The sequence below is a fragment of the Epinephelus lanceolatus genome, chromosome 12 (assembly GCF_041903045.1).
Source record: "Epinephelus lanceolatus isolate andai-2023 chromosome 12, ASM4190304v1, whole genome shotgun sequence".
Lineage (NCBI taxonomy): Eukaryota > Metazoa > Chordata > Actinopteri > Perciformes > Serranidae > Epinephelus > Epinephelus lanceolatus.
This window is the reverse complement of record NC_135745.1, coordinates 29,206,737-29,225,334: the sequence shown is the minus strand read 5'-3', so window position 1 is coordinate 29,225,334 and position 18,598 is coordinate 29,206,737. Positions and strand designations below refer to the sequence as shown.

The 18,598-nt window shown below is 41.6% G+C and overlaps 2 protein-coding genes across 6 annotated transcripts in view; both read right to left on the bottom strand.

The window, feature by feature from the left end:
- pik3r2 (phosphoinositide-3-kinase, regulatory subunit 2 (beta)) overlaps window positions 1-12,603 on the bottom strand; it is a 38,027-nt gene extending 25,424 nt beyond the window's left edge. The window contains exons 1-2 of one of the 2 annotated variants that reach the window (XM_033649680.2): window positions 12,367-12,603; window positions 1,686-2,559 (exon numbers count right to left, since the gene is read on the bottom strand). In XM_033649680.2, the coding sequence (XP_033505571.2) occupies window positions 1,686-2,004 (319 nt within the window). In that variant the 5' untranslated portion in view covers window positions 2,005-2,559; window positions 12,367-12,603. Of the gene's footprint in view, window positions 1-1,685; window positions 2,560-4,275; window positions 4,410-12,366 lie in introns of those variants that run through there. The other variant, XM_033649681.2, reaches the window with a different exon arrangement.
- Window positions 12,604-16,831: 4,228 nt separating this feature from the next.
- Window positions 16,832-18,598, bottom strand: part of mast3a (microtubule associated serine/threonine kinase 3a) — a 40,869-nt gene continuing 39,102 nt past the window's right edge. For all 4 annotated transcript variants that reach the window (XM_033650351.2, XM_078173219.1, XM_033650350.2 and 1 more), the window contains 2 exons: window positions 17,956-18,140; window positions 16,832-17,839 (listed from right to left, as the gene is read on the bottom strand). In XM_033650351.2, the coding sequence (XP_033506242.1) occupies window positions 16,977-17,839; window positions 17,956-18,140 (1,048 nt within the window). In that variant the 3' untranslated portion in view covers window positions 16,832-16,976. The remainder of the gene's footprint in view (window positions 17,840-17,955; window positions 18,141-18,598) is intronic.

The window sequence follows — 18,598 nt, the reverse complement described above, 5'->3', positions numbered from 1 at the left end:
ACGGATTGGAAATGTGCAGCAACATTTTTTTGCTGACTCTTGATATCAAACAAAAGCCAGAGACTGTGTCGCATAATGAGTTGCTGTGAGCTGCAAATTCACCACTTCTAAGAAGCAGGCAGGAGATAACGTTATTTCGGAGCCTGACCGAGCAGAGCCTCTCCTCCTCCTGCGGGCAGCTGCCTCCACGTACGCAGCTGCCTGTACTGGACAGCAGTGTGACACTGAGGAATGCTCATCCTGTAGCTAAATTTGGGGAAACAAGCCCAAAAATACACAGCACACTGACTGACAAAATAAATAAATAATTAATAATAATATAAAGACGACTGCTCGATGCGAAGGATCTAAGACATCTGAGGGATCTCCGACTGATGATGTGAATCTTTCAGGGGGACACCACCGTAATACAAATCACACCTTCTCCCAAGATAAAAGACAGATCCATAAAAATTCATATAAGCACAAAAAGTTGTAAGACTTACCATAGGTTAGTGCTTTAATCTAGTAATACACATTGATTCTAAATATTTGACGTAGTTTCGACACTCATTTCCTGCAGTATCGATATAGCAGTACTGGCTGTTTACTACAGTCTGCCATTAACTAGAGAAGTCATCGTTGTCATGTTACAGTCTTGTTACATTTATCTGTGAATAACAATTTTAACTTGTAGTCCACCATGTTATCAAATAATGATATATTTCAAGGTATTGTTTCAAAGATAGAAATCACAGTATCTTGACATTCCTACCGAGGGTTAACTGTTGCCTCACTCCTTCTTAATTTTATTTTTTCTGCATATCAGGGGCTCACTAATAAAATAAAATCAAACATGTTGGTATGTTATATTATACGTACAAGTTTTCATTAATGATTTTAAAAAGAGGAGACAACATTTTAAAGAAAAATAAACATAGACCCTACATACAGAAAAAAGGTTTCACTCATAAACTCACAATAGATGCTCTGCAAATGTGTCTACAGGTTTCAGACACTTAAATTTAATGCTTTTTAAAGACCTTTTCAAGTTTATTTTTAACCAAATGTAAGACTGATTGTTGGAAAAATCCTCTTCTCGTTCAAGTATTACAGGTTAGGTTTACAGGTAAATAAAGAGTACGTGCAAAGGTAGGTTTTATGTAGGAATATGGTTACTATGGATTAATCTACATTTTGCCAACAGGTTAATCAGATTTGTAACAATAGAAATGTGGGCTTTCAAACAGAAGAGCTTCAGTAAGATTGACAAGAAAAAAATTAAAGATGGATACGTGAAATAAGATAAAACGCTTGTTGCAATTTAAACTTCAAGTTCAACTTTAAGGCTATCTAATTATTTTATGGCCTAATATTCATAAAAATTGAATTTGAGGCATTTTAATACGTTGGAAGGACCTGCAGACACCCTGAATAAAACTCATCGCACAATAATAACAAAAGGGTCTGTTAATTTACGTACTGAGGAATCACCTAACTTCTGTGCTGGTCTCTCAAACTACTTTCACTCCAACTGTATGTATGATATTGCAACGCTATATTTTAAGGCCAAAATTTGAAATGTTGTCGTGCTAACGAGTGCATTGTTATTCTGTTCATTATATTACAGACAGGACAGTTATCGTGCCGCGACACTGCTGAAAAAAACACGTGACAGAGTATAAAGTATAGATAAAGACTCTTACCTTGAGACGACTCTGATTTTGGAGCAGCAGGGAGAGGTCGCTGGGACCTGGGTTGACTCGATGGGAGCGCCATCTTCACGGGGCCCACATACTCAACATACGTCCCTGGGAAATCGCCTCTTTGTTTGGTGCGCTCGTTGTACCCGAGGAGCCAGCCGAGGCGCTCGGGCTGCTCCACACAGCCCTCCGAGTAGTTCTCCATGGACAGCAGAGAGGCCTTGCTGACTGTCAGAAGGTCCCCTGGCTGCAGATCCAGGTCTTCTTCCTGGTCCTTGGTAAATGCGTAGAGGGCAAGGTACTGAAAACCTTCTGTCGCCATTTTGTTAGGGAGGCAAAAAACAAAATGGCCACCGAAAAGGGGATTAGATGGTGCAGCCTGAGTCACACTGCAACAACAGGGTTTAGCTACAGAGAAATCCTCCTCAGCAACCAAAAGTCACTAAACTCTGGTGTTGGTGGTTTAGAGGGTCGGGGGATGAGGGGAGGAGGGGGAGTCACCCAAAGCTTAGAAGCATTTTTAAAAATCGATAAGGTAGCGTTCTGCTGCTGCTATGTCTGCGGAGGCAGCGGTTTCAGACCTGACCGGTGTTGGTGGACTGGTGTACTTTCCTCAGTTTGATACCCCGGTTGAGCCAGATGATGGAGCAGAGGGAGAGCGTTGGCAACATGCTCTTTAAGCAGCGAATAACCTGCTGGCTGGGTGCAACTGGAGCAGCCTGGTAAAAGATTTTGCCAGACGAGGGCCCTGCAACGTTGGCTCTCCGCGGTCAAATAAAGTGGTCTGATTGGAGGACGAGTGGCAGAGTGGGAAGGTCTTTAATCCTCTTCAGTTCTCTCAGGCTCCCACATGTTCTGGACAGGGATTATGACCGACCTGCATGACATAAAAACCAAAAAAAACGAAGAAAAGGGAAAAGAGGACAACACGATTATAAGTAAGTCTCAAAAAAATAAAAAAACAAAATGCAATTATGAAAAATACATATAAACTCCCTATAAATGTTGTTCCTATTCGATAAACATCCATAAGTAAGGCGGCACATATCTATGTGAAACGATGCTTAAAGCGGTGCATGAAAATGGCGAACTGCGGCAGCTCCGTGCACTTGTGCAGTCTTCGGTTAGGACAGAGAGATCGGATGATGCTGCTGCGTCATGACCAACAGCAGACTGGGTCCCTGGACAGGAGCCTCCATTCCCTCCACTCTACATTCACACACTCACAGCCTGAACTGACGCATCACAGTTTCCACAGGAACAAGAAGTTTCACTGTGAAATAAACATCCCTGCAACTTACACAACAACATGTGCGATTGGCAGCATCCAAGAGAAAGTCATGCAAAATGGCGAAGGAAACGTTTTCGCAGAACGAGCATGCAAAGGAAACTAAGACCTGCACCACGGCTGTAGGGCAACCAGAATTTTTTCTAACATGCAGAACCCTTTGCAACAGCTCCCTCTCCGTAGGAGAGAAAAAAGGCAGCTCTGTGTTGCCTCACAAATATTTTCGGCTTCATTCTGTCAAAATAACTAAATCATACTGTACCAAGTCTATTCAAGACGAGAATACCGAATGGACTGGCAAGTGAGCAACCAAACCCGGCACAATACCACTAAAAAGCGAATGTTTCCACACATAACATCCCACTCCTTCTAATTAATGGTATCACAGTATCTATATACAGCATAAAGGTCATTAATAGACTGGTTACGAATATTCTCTGATAAAAATGATGGCAAGGCCCAATCAAATGCCAAGCACAAGTGCGCAATTATTATCGTGTAACAGCAAAATAACAGTTTCCTAAAACTGGATTTTATCAGTATAAAAGCTTCTAATAAATCAAATTAATCAAACCCATCAAACACTTGATTTGAAAAATCCTAATTTACGAGGTTGGAAACACTGGATTACAAAACCCACAGCAAAATATAATGTGTCTTTTTGGCCATTTAAGATGTGAGCGGGTCAATAAAATAAAAACGCTACAAAGTTCATATTCAAAATGGCAACTATGCTGAGAGATGAGACAGGGAGCGAGGAAGAGGGAGAGATTAGGGTTTTCCAGATTAAGTACGACATCTGTGGTCTGTGGACCAACCAAGGACAACGGTCCTGTTAACCTCTCTGGACGGGATGAAAGGATGTCAGTGAGGAGATGGAGCAGGTGGAAGACACAGGAAGATGGATGGAAGTTCTGGTCTGGTATGTCAGGGGTAAGGAGCTATTTGGGGCAATTTCCCAAAACATCCAAATCCGAATAACCATAGGCCTGGTTTGTGAGGCCCGATGTTGTGCAAGCATTTCATTAACGTTGCTAAACGGACAATGTTTTGAGTGATGCATTGCAGACGCTTAAATAAAATCAGGTGAGCGCATAAAAAAATAAACCTAAACGTGCATCTTTGAATGCCAAAGTGCATGCTTTCGAACCTTAGTCTAGCTTATCCTCTCTCCCCCCACCACGACATTCGAAAAGCGAACGTACATACCCTGCAAACCTTCGTGAGTAAGAATATCATCTTTAAAAAAAAAAAAAGGTTTAAGAGTTATAGTGACAACAGGATGCAGCAGAGTGCAACACTCACCCCACTTTTGGTTCAGAGAGAAGCCGGACAGGCTCAGCCAGACTCTCGGTCCAACATCCTTCGAGCCGAGAAGCAAGAGGTGCCAGGCTAGACACGTGGCACTGGCATACCCAACCACAGCCCGCAATCCTCACACCACCATAACCCCCCCCCCCCCAACCCTAAACCCCCCTCCCTCCTCTCTCCACCTGCTCTCCAGCCCCCCCCCCCCCCCCCCCCCAACACACACAGAGTCCTGCCTCCAACTGGCAACCCCCCCCCCCCCCCATCCTCAGCCAGCGAAAAAGTCCAGTCGTTTTCCCAGTTGCCATGTTTTATTTGTTTACAGTCAGAGCGCTGCTGCGGAAAAGAGGCAAAAACAAGATGAAGGCGAAGAAAAAGAAAAAGCAGTGCGCAGGGAGCGCTCTTATTCTGTAATCCTTTTTTATTATTAAGTTCCAGAGCAGAAAAAGTCGTGCGAGGTGAGAGAAGTGTCATCTCTGTTACAGTCCTGGTCTGATAGTGTTGTAGTAGCTCACAGTTCGGGGCAGCAGCAGCAGCTGGTGAGCTCAGCGTCACAGGATCCATCCTTTTTTAAAGAGTTTTTATTCAGCCAGAGCAGAGAGCGACAGAAAGCAGAGGAAAAAAGCAGAGTGAGACTGAGAGACGGAGCACTTTGCTATCAGCCGAGTCCAAACGGCTGAGGGAGACCACAGGAAAATAATTAATGAATAGGCAGCAAGTAACTCACTGTTGCTAGAGAGAGGGAAAGCTAATCCTGCGCTCTGATTGGCTGCAGCTCTGGCCATGTGCTCCCCAGTCACCAGAGAAGCCGGGCAAATCAAGGAAACGTTCTAATATTAGAAAATGTATCTAGGCAGTGATCAAACATTTGACCCAAACAATTCCACCTTTCCCCACACACTTGACTTTTTTTCACCTTTGCAACCCCGATGGCTGCTCGTCATCTTTGAGGATGTGATGATTTAAAATCGAACAAACCGACACTGGATAATGATGAAAAACATAACATGGAAAAACTGGAGGCTGCGTGTGATTGGAGAGAATTCCATGAGTCATGTTGGAGTTGTGCAATGGGATGAAAGGAGAGGATTTTTGTTTTTCTGAGTTAACAGGGAGATAAGTGTGATGATAAGGTGCAAAGAAGAAAGAAAAATACAGTCTGGCCTTTATAAAACAGGAACTATGACAACATCCACTCCAAAGTGCTGCTATACACGTTAAAAAATATAATATCTGGTAAATAAATGACAACTGTGCATTATAACACAGCTCTTTTTTCTATATATACATAATAATACTTCCACAGTCACAGTCATTATTCCTCTGATTTCACATTTGTCATTTATTCACAGACATTTTGTTTAACTGGGAGAAAGAAGCGAGACCTAGACTGCACTCAAAATGGCATCTAGATTTTCCTCTGCTGTCTGCAGACATCAAATGACTCTTGATGTGTGTAGTCAGCCAGTGCAGCTCTGACCTGTTCATTATACACCAGTATGCATAATATAAAATGGCAAATAAGCTATTCAGAGCATCACTAACACAGTCGAGGGAGACGAGAGCTGCTGACAGCAAGCCGTGTATGTTTATGTGTTTGATCATTTGTGTTTTGGTGTTAGTGCACTTGCTGCATTTTGATAGATATGATTTATATGAAAAATATTATCTTTTACTGTTGGTTTTTTAATATCCAAATAAAAATGATGAGGTAGGTAGTTATTGAAGCCGCAATGATTAATCAATTAGTTGTCATCCATTTAATTAATTAAGGTTTTAATCCATTTTTAAGGAAAAAAGGTAAAAATTATTTGATAACAGCTTCTTAAATGGGAATATTTTCTAGTTTCTTTACTCCTCTATGACAGCAAACTGAATATCTTTGGGGTTTTGGACGAAACAAGACATTTGAGGACGTCATCTTGGGATTTGGGAAACACTGATCAACATTTTTCACCATTTTCTGACATTTTATAGATCAAACAACTCATTGATTACTTGGTAAAATGACCAAGTCAGAAATAATCATTAGTTGCAGGCCTTTTTTCATTTATACATAAGAAAACATGCACTAATCAAAAGCTAAAAACAATTAGTTGATCAATTTGTTGATTGGCAGAAAATTTAATCATTTATTATATAAAATAGATAAATTGTAAAAGTTGATTTTCAAGCAATAATGTCAAACATTTGATGGTTCCAGCTTAAACATGAGTAGCTATATCCTGCTTTTCTCAGTGTTATGTCACTACAAAGTAAATATCCTTGGGTTGTGGACAATTGGTCGGACAAATCATTGTTCTCTACTTTCCAGCGTTGTGTACATCAAACGATTTCAGGCATGAACTGGTAGATAACTCCGTTTTGAACATAATTCGTTATGCCCTTCACTTTTGCTATGATAGACTTATTACTACATATTACATTGGGTGATCTGGACAAAATTCTCTGTCACACCATACATAATTGTATAATGCCATGATTATATGACAGTCTATCATGTTAAAGTGACTTTAATAGAAGCAGTCAGGACGGCTTTTAGCTGATCCAGCAAAGTAAATATCTTGCAGATCAGAGTAGTTCTTTACACTGATGCAATATCATCAAATAATTTAATCCAGTGTCACAGTAACTAAAAGAAAACTAAAATAAATGTAAAAAACTAGAGATAAGGTCCCAAGTATTGAAAAATCTCTGACGTGACTCTATACGTCATGTCGACCAACTCCACTACACGTTATTATTTATTATTATAGCCCAACTGATTTTTGAGGTGGATACTGATCCCTATATATAATATTTCTAACATAAACACGTGACATGAACAACAATCTTGAAGGACCCCTAAGATTTTTGTGTGTGTGCGCAAATTCTTTAACTCAATTGCCAAAATAAATGTTGGCATAAAACGTTGTGCAAACCATGGATACATTAATTAGTACATTACTATGTGGCGCATAAAATAAAAATAAAATAAAAACATTTATTGGAACATAAAACTAGCCATTTTTCTGCAAAATATCTGGTGTTTCTTGGAGAGTTTTCTTCGCAATTTACTGTTTCTTACTCCCCAAGTTGGATTTCACTGCCCTGATTCCCATTGTGCCAGGTTTGGCAAACATTTTGCATGAAGTACACCATGCCTCGTATGCATTGCCTTGTACCGGTTTCAGTCATGCCACAAAAATCTCAGGTATGAAACCAGTTTTGGTTGCACTTCCCCATGTCATCCGGGGTACAGAGACAGCTAGCTAGGAGACAGTGAATAATCTGCGCTAGGCGTCCCGGCCCCAAAAAAAACACGCGTGTTGTTGGTTGAAATTTAACATTTCTTTACGTTTCAACAACGCTGTGGTTGACGTGTAGTTAGGTTTAGGCAAAAAACACTTGATTATGGTTGGGAAAAGATAATGTTTTGGCTATAACATCGAGCTTTGGTGGCACAAATCCCCGCTGCAAACACATCAACGTCTTGGTAAAAATAACCACATTTAGTGGCACTAGCCTAGTTTGAAAAATAGCTATATGTTGCATGTGTGGGGGCTAAAAAGCAGCTGAAAACAAAGCAACGACTCGCTAAAAAACCACAGCTCTTGTGGTTTGTTGGTCGCAGATGATGATATGATTCATATGTAATGGATCTGTGGTTTGCAGAAATGTACAATGCCAACAATTTCTTCTGGAGACTGGGTTGAACTTGATCGATTGGACAAACTAAATAGCTACACAGTTTCTTTCCTCAACTTTGGCATTTCTGTTCCCACGTATACCAACAACAATAAATCTGGAACAAGCTAATATTAGCCCATATATCAGCTTCGCCAATTTATGGGTCTAAAAATTAAATTACATACCTGAGACGTCTCTCACTGTATTTATGTAATTAATTTCTCCTGTCGATCTATCATCCAGCCATCGGCTACCAATGCTGCTCAACAAGTTTCTCTGAAGACCTGAGGGTGTTGTATATCACCTTTTCACTTCTCAATGTACCGCATCGATCATTATCATCAGTCCTGACTTTTTAAATTTCAGTCACGTCCACAGTATGTAGGTCAGTGTAAAATTAGGTGAACCCCTAATTTTTTTTAACCTTTTCTTTTAAACGTTTGAAGAGAAACATGCCTTGGCAAATCCAGTCCAAGAATCAGCAGCAGTTCACTGAATGGTTGTGATTATTTCTCAGAAAAGAGCTGATGGGCTGAGAATGTAGGATAAACGGATAAAATTTACTGTCTCAGAGACACAGTTTTCACGCTTTATTAAAAAGAAAGGCTGCTCTGTTGTCCTCAAGTGACTTTCACCCATACACATATGTGCATTGAGCAAAATTCAGATACTCATGTGGACACATGGTTATTGCTTTAAAGTTTGTGTATGCGTTGGCCCTTCACGGCACTGCTGGTGAGGAACTGACTACAGAGCCACCACGCATGCAGCCTGGCCTCGGGCCATCTGTCCACATGGAACTGAAAAATCTACTGCGCCACAGGCTGCGAGGACAGGCCAACAACACAGGAGCTTGTGAGGACTCATTTTTCAGCCTAAAATGGGGGCTTAGGCGTTTTATGATTTGAGTTATGTTCACCTGAATTCTATCTGTCCTTAATGAAGCTGAAAAGCTCACGTCGCTAAGTAGAAACATCTGCTGCGAAGATTATGTAGCACTGAGACGGCACTGTTCTGAAAAGTCAACTGTACCACAAGGCTCTACAGTTAAAGAGGACGCACTGTATTTATCAGGAGATATAAGATGCAGGAAATTCAAGGTCTCAGCCAGTTTAAAACGCTACCAAAATATGCAATCTGATAAACCTGCACCACTAAAAATACCACAAACCTTTTTGCTGCGTAGTTAGCATGTAGTAAATGGTTAGTAAGCCTCAGACTTTACCTCATTTACCCCTCACACATCCATTAAAATGCATAAAACTGCACTCTAATCCCTTCATAACTAACTCTGTTTGGCTAAAACATGAATGCAAGTAACATATAGCGGCCTCTACTATAACAAACAGCAATCACAACCAAATACTAATCCTACTGTGGCACAGAGAGATTAATAAGAAACCACTTTTACCACGTTGGTGTTGAGGTAATTCAAATTAAGTGGCACCTAAATCAGATTAATTAAACGTAACAACTGATGTAGTTGTCTGGCGTTCAGTCCTTGACATGCTGATACTATAACAGGGTTCCTACAGCTTAAGGTGACTTAGATTTAAGACTTTAAGACTTTTTTTAAGGCCACTTGCAATAAAATTCAAGACCAATGTAACCAGATTAAAGAAAAAACTGATGAACTGACATTGGTCATGTAAGGATTGGGGAAATTTTGCATAAAATGTTTATTGGAACATAAAGCAAGCAATTTTTCTCCAAAAACTGTGGTGTTTCTTGGCTAGTTTTCTTGCCGATTTAGTGCTTCTGGCTCCACAAGTTGGATTTCAGTGCAAGTTAAATTAATCAAATTAACTTAACTTGCCAATTGATGCATATGTTTAGCTTTCAGTCTATCACTTGACATACTATAACAGGGTTCCTACAGATTAAGGCGACTTCGATTTAGGACTTTAAGACTTTTTTTGAGGCCACTCACAATAAAATTCAAGACCAATTTAACTAGAATTGAAGAAAAAAAAAAAAAAAACGACATCAGTCATGTAAGGATTGGGGAAATTTTGCATAAAACATTTATTGGAAGATAAAACAAGCCATTTATTCTGCAAAATATCTGGTGTTTGTTGGCAAGTTTTCTTGGCGATTTAGTGTTTCTGACTCCACAAGTTGGATTTCAGTGCAAGTTAAATTAATCAAACTAACTTAACTTAGCAACTGATGATTCTGTCTGGCTTTCAGTCTACCACTTGTCATACTATAACAGCGTTCCTACAGCTCAAGGTGACTTAGGTTTAAGACTTTAAGACTTTTTTTTAAGGCCACTCGCAGTAAAATTCAAGACCAATGTAACCAGATTAAAGAAAAAACTGATGAACTGACATCAGTCATGGAAGGTTTGGGGAAATTTTGCATAAAATGTTTATTGGAACATAAAACAAGCAATTTTTTTCCAAAAATTGTGGTGTGAACTTTCTTGGCTATATAGTGTTTCTCACTCCCCAAGTTGGATTTCAGTGCCCTGATTCCCGTTGTGCCAAGTCTAAAAAACGTTTTGCATTTGTTTCCGTTCAGGTACTCGGAGCAGATTATCCACTATCTGCTTGCTTGCTGTCTCTGTACCCCGAACGACATGGGGAACTGCAACCAAAACTGGTTATATAACCAAGATTTCAAGGCATGACTGAAACCAGTACAAGGCAATGCATATGAGGTATAGTGTACTTGAGTGTTGTTGGTTCTGCTATCCCAATCTGTGTGACTTTAACGTGAGAGGCTTTGATGAATTATTTAAAAATAAATAGATGTTACCAATGATTCTGAGATTTTACGATGTAATGTCAGAAAAAAATCATACAATCCCACTTCCCATGTCTTTGCATTTTTTTTAAGAGTTTTGAAAGTTTGATTGAAGACATTTTAATGCCAATACAGCCTTACTTTTAGATCAATGACTTCAATGCCTTTGAAGACTTTTTAAAGATCTGCAGGAACCCTGTTGAAAAAATATTTTATGATCTGAATATTATTCCTGGATCATAGGAATATGCAGAGGGAAAAAACTGCCAATAAGTCTGTTCCCAACTCCTGTCAGAGTCTGACAGCAACTGGTCACATCCAGGACAGAGGTTTCCAAAAAGTGTATTATAAGTGACTAACTAGATTTGCACCCAGTGTTTCGTGCCCAGGGCTCCAAAAAAGGCTCATTTATCTCCCTGAAAACTTCAGAAAATCAGATGTTTGGTTTTTCCTGGGTACAAATCCCAGCTCAGCGTCTGCAGAATTTCTCTTGAAGCCACATCTAAACCGTCCTTTAAGCCGTATTCTGCTGCTATTTTGATCAAATAACACCATTTGAGTTTAACTGGGTCCCCCAGCTGAAGGACATATAACAAAAATAACCACTACGTCTGCGGGAACTTGAAGTCAGCAGCTCATTCGGCCCCTCTGAGAAGTGACACTTGGCATTTTGAGAAAGCTCCACTTCTTTTGGAAGTTTCACAAAATTAAAAAAACAACAACAAAGCCCTGCGAGTCATTCTGAACATTTTAAGACATTTAGAGGAAGAGTGACGGCTTCTTCGCCACAAGTCCTCACATTGATGAAGCTGCATAATAGAGGACTGACATTTGAGTTGCATAATGCTGGATTCAGTAATTACAGGAGGGAAAGAAAAGAAGGGGTCCCCACACAGTTGAGTGGCTTGTCTTATTATGCAAGTGGCACAATTTTCATTAACTCCTTGGTGCATGCCAAATCCTCAAACCAGGGATGTAACACACACACACACACACACACACACACACACACACATCATGTCAGGCCTTTAGCTGTGCTGGGCCTCCACACTGCATGGCCTCCTATAGTCTGCAATGTAAAGGCACTATTATAGTGTCACATACACTACCACTGTTACACTCCACTGCACAGTTTGGCTTGTGTGTTATGTTCAAGTCTTGCAGAGCAACTTTTTTAAATCTTAGCAACACATAAAATATTTAAATTTTAGCTTTAAGCTTTAAAAAAGCATCAACTGTGAAGTCAGAGTTTAAATCCTGTATAAACTGACAACCTTAAGAGCTGCTAGCTGGTTTAAAAATCCGCCTTCTTAAAGTATTCTCAGAAATAAACCCAAAAAAACGACAAATAATTCACCTCAAAAGCAACTTAAGTCAATAAAAGTTAATGTTTCAGCGACTTAACGGACTCAGCATTTGATACACGTCAACTGTCGACGAGCGCGAGCGCCGAGCAACATGCTGCACGAGTAAATATTACACTGTGTAACTGCGCAGAAAAATAAAACAACATATAATATGATAATAAAAGCGAACAAAATCTTTAAACTTTCAAACTAGGACACAAGTCAACAGCATGAAGCTGCGTGCGCACAGCACACTTGCAGCGCTTCCACCATTTTCCAGTACAGTGGCTGTACTGGAAATGTGCAATAACTTGGAAAAACTCACCCGCGGATATTTCTTGACTCCTCTCACTTTTCTGGCTGCGGCGCTTTAAATACTTGAAAGTAGCAGACAAGGGTCCGTGTCGGTGGCGTATGTGCGGACGACAGCTCCTCGGTGTGCAATGAACTTTCTAGCAGACCTTGTGTTCACTTCTCGCTTCGCCGTCTTTCTCTCGCTCTTTCTTTCTTTTCCCGATCATGACTCCCTGCTCCCCTACACAGCCATTTTCCAGCTCAGCACGGCGCAGGGAAGGAGAGTGCGTGGGAACGAATATGAGGAGTCACGGAAAGGGACGAAGCCGAGCGGAAACGCCCGAACGATTAGTGAGGGGTCACCGAATGGCCTCGGCCCATCGTGGAAATGTGACCATGACAATCTGAGAGACTGTTTTTCTTTTTCAAATCGTGTACTTTAAGATCTTTTTTATTGCAATAAATCCTGCGCATATGAAAAAGACTACATGCTAAATTCCTGTCTGATCCCATGTTGAATTACATGTGGACAGTTAAAGGGACAGTTCAGTGTTTTATAAGTGGGGTTGTATGGGGTGCTTATCCATAGACAGCATATTAAATACAGTAGATATTACAATAAGCAATCCACTGCTATGGATGGGGTCAAGTATCTCAGGGTCTTGTTCATCAGCGTGCACCGGACCATCATGGTATATCAGTGATATCAACCTTGTATTACCTATGACCCCTTAAAGGTTCAGTGTGTGTGTGTGTGTGTGTGTGTGTGTGTGTGATTTAGGGGCATCTATTGTTAGAAATGGTGTATAATATTCATAGCTATGTTTTTATTAGTGTACAATCTCCTGAAAATAAGAATTGTTGTGTTTCTGTCACCTTATTCCGCCATGTTGCTCCAACACATTCTAATCCCAACTCGTCAATCGCCTCTGCTTTGTAAGTGGCCCTTCGTGTCAAAATATGGCGCGCTTGGTACCCTCCTGCGTCAGTTTTGGATGTTGACAGGATGTCGGTTTACACTTGTTACATGCATTGAATCTTTTCACAATACAGTTTCATTTTTTACAGGACATGTGCAGTTTCTTCTTGTTACATGCACACAAGGTTCGGTAACAAAAGTACTTGGTTAGGTTTGGAGAAAAACACCACGGTCACTTGTCAGTAACATAATGTCACGTCATGTGATATACATCACTAGTGTTGCATGCTACACATACTAGCACACTATGTTTTTATTAAAAATAACTCCACTGACTTTTGTATTAACACGGTAAACTAACAGCGGGCTCTGAAATGAAAGCCTGGAGTTTGTTTGACCCATCCACCTCCATTTCCACCTGCTTTCTGTGGACTTTCTCACTCTTTGTACTACAGTAGCTACCAGTGGTTGGGCAGTTGCCTCATAATTTGGTTTGGATTTGGTTTTCAATTTACTGGTCCATCTACATCCCGACCCTCACCTATGGTCATGAGCTCTGGGTAGTGACCGAAAGAATAAGATCACGGATGCAAGTGGCTGAAATGAGTTTCCTCCGTGGGGTGGCTGGGCTCAGTCTTAGAGATAGGGTAAAGAGCTCGGACATCCGGAGGGAGCTCAGAGTAGAGCCGCTGCTCCTTGGTGTTGAAAGGGGTCAGTTGAGGTGGCATAAGCGTGGCTGAAAAGTTGGAGGTGTGTCCAGAGGTGTGTCGCTAAAAAGCACCAGGCTTTGTGGGGCACAAATGCAGCTGGAAAGATGGTGGTGTGTTGCCACAAAACAAGCTGTTGGTGGCACAAACGTGGCCTTGTGTGTCAAGTTTTAGGTTTTCTCCAGGCTCTCCATCTTCCACCCACAGTCCAAAGACATGCTGATTAAGTTAACTAGTGACTCTAAAATTGCCTGTTGTGTGTCAGCCCTGTGATAGTCTGGTGACCTGTCCAGGGTGTACCCCGCCTCTCACCCAATGTCAGCTGGGATAGGCTCCACCCCCCCTCCCCGCAACCCTGAACAGGTGAAGTGGTTATGGATAATGAATGCGTATAAGGGACAATGTAAGCAAAACTTGGATTTTATCTGTGTGCCTAAGGCAGACTGAGTCAAACAATTATCATACCTAGCGTATTATTACTACACAGAGTAGTCATTGTTGTAGTATTTACAGGTGTTTATCAGTGTAGAGTACCAAACTACACCATACCACAACTACACAGAAGAAAGATGGTGCCACAAACTTGTATTAACTGCTGTATAAGGGAGGAATAATGAGAGCAAACACTTTGTAGTCCCGGACTTTTTAGTCCCTTTGCAATGCATTTATTTCAAGCACTGTTAAGACAATAAAAAAACAATGTCACACCAGTATGCATCAGATACCCACATGGTAGGAATTTCACAAAGGCCAGTTTGTCATTTGGGGACACGGGGTTGAATCGGGAGCAACAACTTTTAACACACACAAACACACTGAAACAAGTGTGGAATTCTTGGAGGATGACAGTTGAGCACCCCTGTGAAGACATGGAGTTCATCACACACACACAACAGAGATGAGAGGAGTCGTCATAGTCATCTCCACAAAATTAAGTCTTGATTTAAGAAAAAGGCAAACATGATACAACTTAACATCAAGAGATGCTATGACTGTCTGGTTGGGGTACGAAATAAAAAGATCATTTCTAAGAACATACCAAGATGTATATTGCATCATAGATTCAGGAATAAATCTTACAGACACACAGTTTTTGTTTCACCCCCAAAGTACAACCAACAAACTTCTAGTTCAATCTAAAACCACCGCTCAAGGCTTAGTATGTGCTAAACATCCATTATAACAGTTCCCTCAACAGCAAAGTACAAATGTGTGCCTTCATAAGAACACAAGACAAACGTTTCTTCTGTGAAGAAATTAATCTGAAATAAGATCGGAAGTGTTTTTGGTTCCTCAATGACAGAAATTTAAAAGATTCTTCAAAATGGGAACAGGAACAGAAAACAAAGAACTGAAAATCCCATATGTTCACATCTCTTAACAAAACTCACATTTTAAAGCTCAAATCAGCGACTTAACATCAAATTACAGAATTCAAGGCCCTTTGGATGAAATAAAAAATTTAAGTTAAAAAAAAAAAGGAACCATGTTGTAAAATTGTGGGAATATCATACTGGGATGTGAAGCATGCACAATCCTTTGAGGCTGATCGCAACATGAGATTAAGACCCTGCCACACACAATGTATCCGAGTCCATCTACCCTTACAAGGTCACTTTCAAAAAGACACCATCAACAGCTGTTATAAGGTCCACCATTGTTTATACAATATACATCAACAGCATAGGTTATTAGTACTGCAACAAGACTGTTTCCATATCAAAATATACAAAAGGAGATCACTTCTAACTCGTTCCTTCATCCACTCAGGGCCACTGGTTGAATTCCCTGTCTTTTTTTGTCATAATAATTTAACAAAAACCACACGTATCTGTACTAAAATGTAAACATTCATTCATAACATTAAAAAAAAACAGCCAAGGGAGCCAGTTTTTGTCTGTTGCATCCACTGTACAATATCTGAATCTCACGGAGAAGGAAGTCGTCCTGAAATATAAATGTGCTCTAACTGTTACACGGCTACGACAACTTGTGCAAACACTTCAGCTAGACTAGGTTTGTAAGGAGCTGGACGGAGGCGTATTGTTTCAACAAGGTATTAATTAGAGGACAGAGATGACAGCCTGGTTTCTGGAAGGTGGTCACAAAGCTTTATCTACACACCTGTGTGTTGATCAGGTTATGGTTTAAATCACCGTGAGAGGAGTGACACGCTTTTTTTACAGGACAGACAGGAAGTGGAAGTAGAGCCCATGCATGCATGAAGCTTCTTATGTACAACTACAGTACCTCTTTTTAAATGGTTCCTTTGGCACCACAGCTAGGCTTCTGAGATGTTGATATTTTTGTCCTTTTAAAACGTTTATACAAGGCCTGTGTTCAGGATCGATGAGTCCAAAATGGTCGCCACCAGAAGATGTATAATAGAGAGGCAGCACAGAGTATCTTCTGAAATGTTATAATACATTATACGTCGCAGGACAAACACTGTAAGTTTGTTTCAAAGACCCAATCTGAACACGAAACAACACCCAGTTCTTGACAGGCATTGAGGTATTAAAAAGAAAAAAATGTACGATATCGACTGATGCCCTTTTCTGCACCTGCTGTGAAACCACACTGAGAAGTTTTTGCCTGGCTTTTCTTTTGTGCAATTCCTTCCTAAGAACAGCTGAAGCATCCAAGGCATTTTCAGCAACTAATAAAACAAGATGAGCATAAAAAGTCATAAATAAGTTTCTTCATTTAAAACAAAACCGTATTTACAAAGTACATCAGTTACAGGTGCCACAGTGATTTGAGAACCAAGAGAGAAAACAAGCAACTAGGAAGTAAACTTGGTTTGGCAGTCAGTATTCCGTTAACAGTGTTGCAGGATGCATATATTACTGAGAAACATCAATGTTAATTTGTTCTTCCATCTTCAAGCGGTTTGCTCGTGATGATTTGGGACTTGGTCACAGTTTTCTGGACACACATGCAAGGCCTTCAAATCTAAGTACAGTAGCAGGTCAAAGACTATGTTGACCTGTAGTCCCTGGAAACATCACTAAACTAAAACCCTTCTTTGTCTTTTGACTTGGCTTTCTGCTGTGTTGTTGTACCCTGTGATCCTCTTCCTTCCAGCTTCACAGCAGACTCTGACTGGGCCGAGTTGATCCAGGACGCCTTGAATGACTTTGGCTGCGTGGCAGGAAGTGTCGGGCTTGGCGTCGCCTCTCTCTCCTCCAAATCATCGAAACTCACTTCCTGCACGGCCTCTTGTTTCTTGAAGGAGTCCCTTCGCTCCGACAGCGCCAGCTTCCTCATCACCACCACCTCTTTGGAGTGGTGGTTGCCGCCACGGTGTTGTGGTGAGGCGGAGGCGCGAAAGTGCTCGCTGCCTCCACTGTCCTGGTGACCTCTCTGCCCTCCTATGTACAGACCCTGACGGCCGTGCTCACCAACACAGACGAACCCCGTGGCGGTGTCCCCCTCCATGTCTTCCAGTCCCTCTCCCTCAGACAGAGGCACCTCCATGGTGTGGCGACGGGTGCTGTAGGCCTTCCTGTCTCCATGGTAACCCCCTGTCGTCTTGTCTCCTGTCAGCTTCTCCGCTGACTGCACCCTCTTGAGGAGCGGTGAGCGAGGTGGTTCTGCACTGCGGGGACGCACAGAGTGGCGGGTGATAGTGGGAGGGGACAATGTCTTGCCATGGAAACCCTGCAGGGACTTGGGGTGACTGGGGAGGCAGGATGGAGAGCACTGGGGAGAGAGGGGCTGAGGAGGAGGGATGCAGGCCAGCGGAGAAGGAGGGATGCTGCTGGTGGACTTGCAGCGGCCAGCTTTGGTGTAGCGACCCAAGACATGTAGGGAACTGGGACGGGCCTGCGGTACAGGCGAGTTAGGGGAGCTGGAGCACGGAGAGGAACTTGAATCTGACAGAAAGAGGAAGAAATGAAACAGTTTAGCATCAGTAGATATTTTGTCACAGCATAGCATCAACAAAGAGATCGCTCCTATTTTGGGATGTAAGTGATGCATCCTCACTCACCTCCGGAGTGATCAGGAGCAGGAGAGCGACAAGGTGTAGACGGTCCAGGAGAGAGACTCTGCGTGGGAGAGCCTGAGAGGCTGTCGCTGGATGACTGGTGGAAACCTGAAGAGAAGCTACGACTGCTCTGCATGGGCGGAGGAGGAGTGTGCTTAGAGAGCTTCTTCAAGATGCTACGTCGTCGGCTGCGCAAGAGAGAAAGAGAGATGTCAGGTGAGTGTTTTAATGATAATTTTATTCTTTGCATGTTTACTTCAGTGTAAAAAGTATCTCCCAATGAGCCAAATTGGAAATGTATGACTGTTAACTACAGTCCCTGTCAAATGAAGTCCAAGTTGTCTGTCTAAAATCTAAAGCCCAGTTCAGACCAAAAATTCGCAACAAGAAGAAAACGTTTTAGAACATTGCACAGAAAATATGCAGCAGTGTGAACTGGCCCATCTAAGCTCGACTCAAGCCGGCCAGCAGCTGCAACTCATCTCGTCAAGTCACCACTCACCAGCGGCTAGTTTTAGAACGTAAGGCACGTCACCTGTTTCGACAGCCAATCGGCTTGTAGCAAGTCAGCTGGTCAAGTCAGTCACAAACTGTTAGCAGCAGCGTGTTTGCCTGCTGTGGCATTCTCTGAAAACAGCCCTCCATC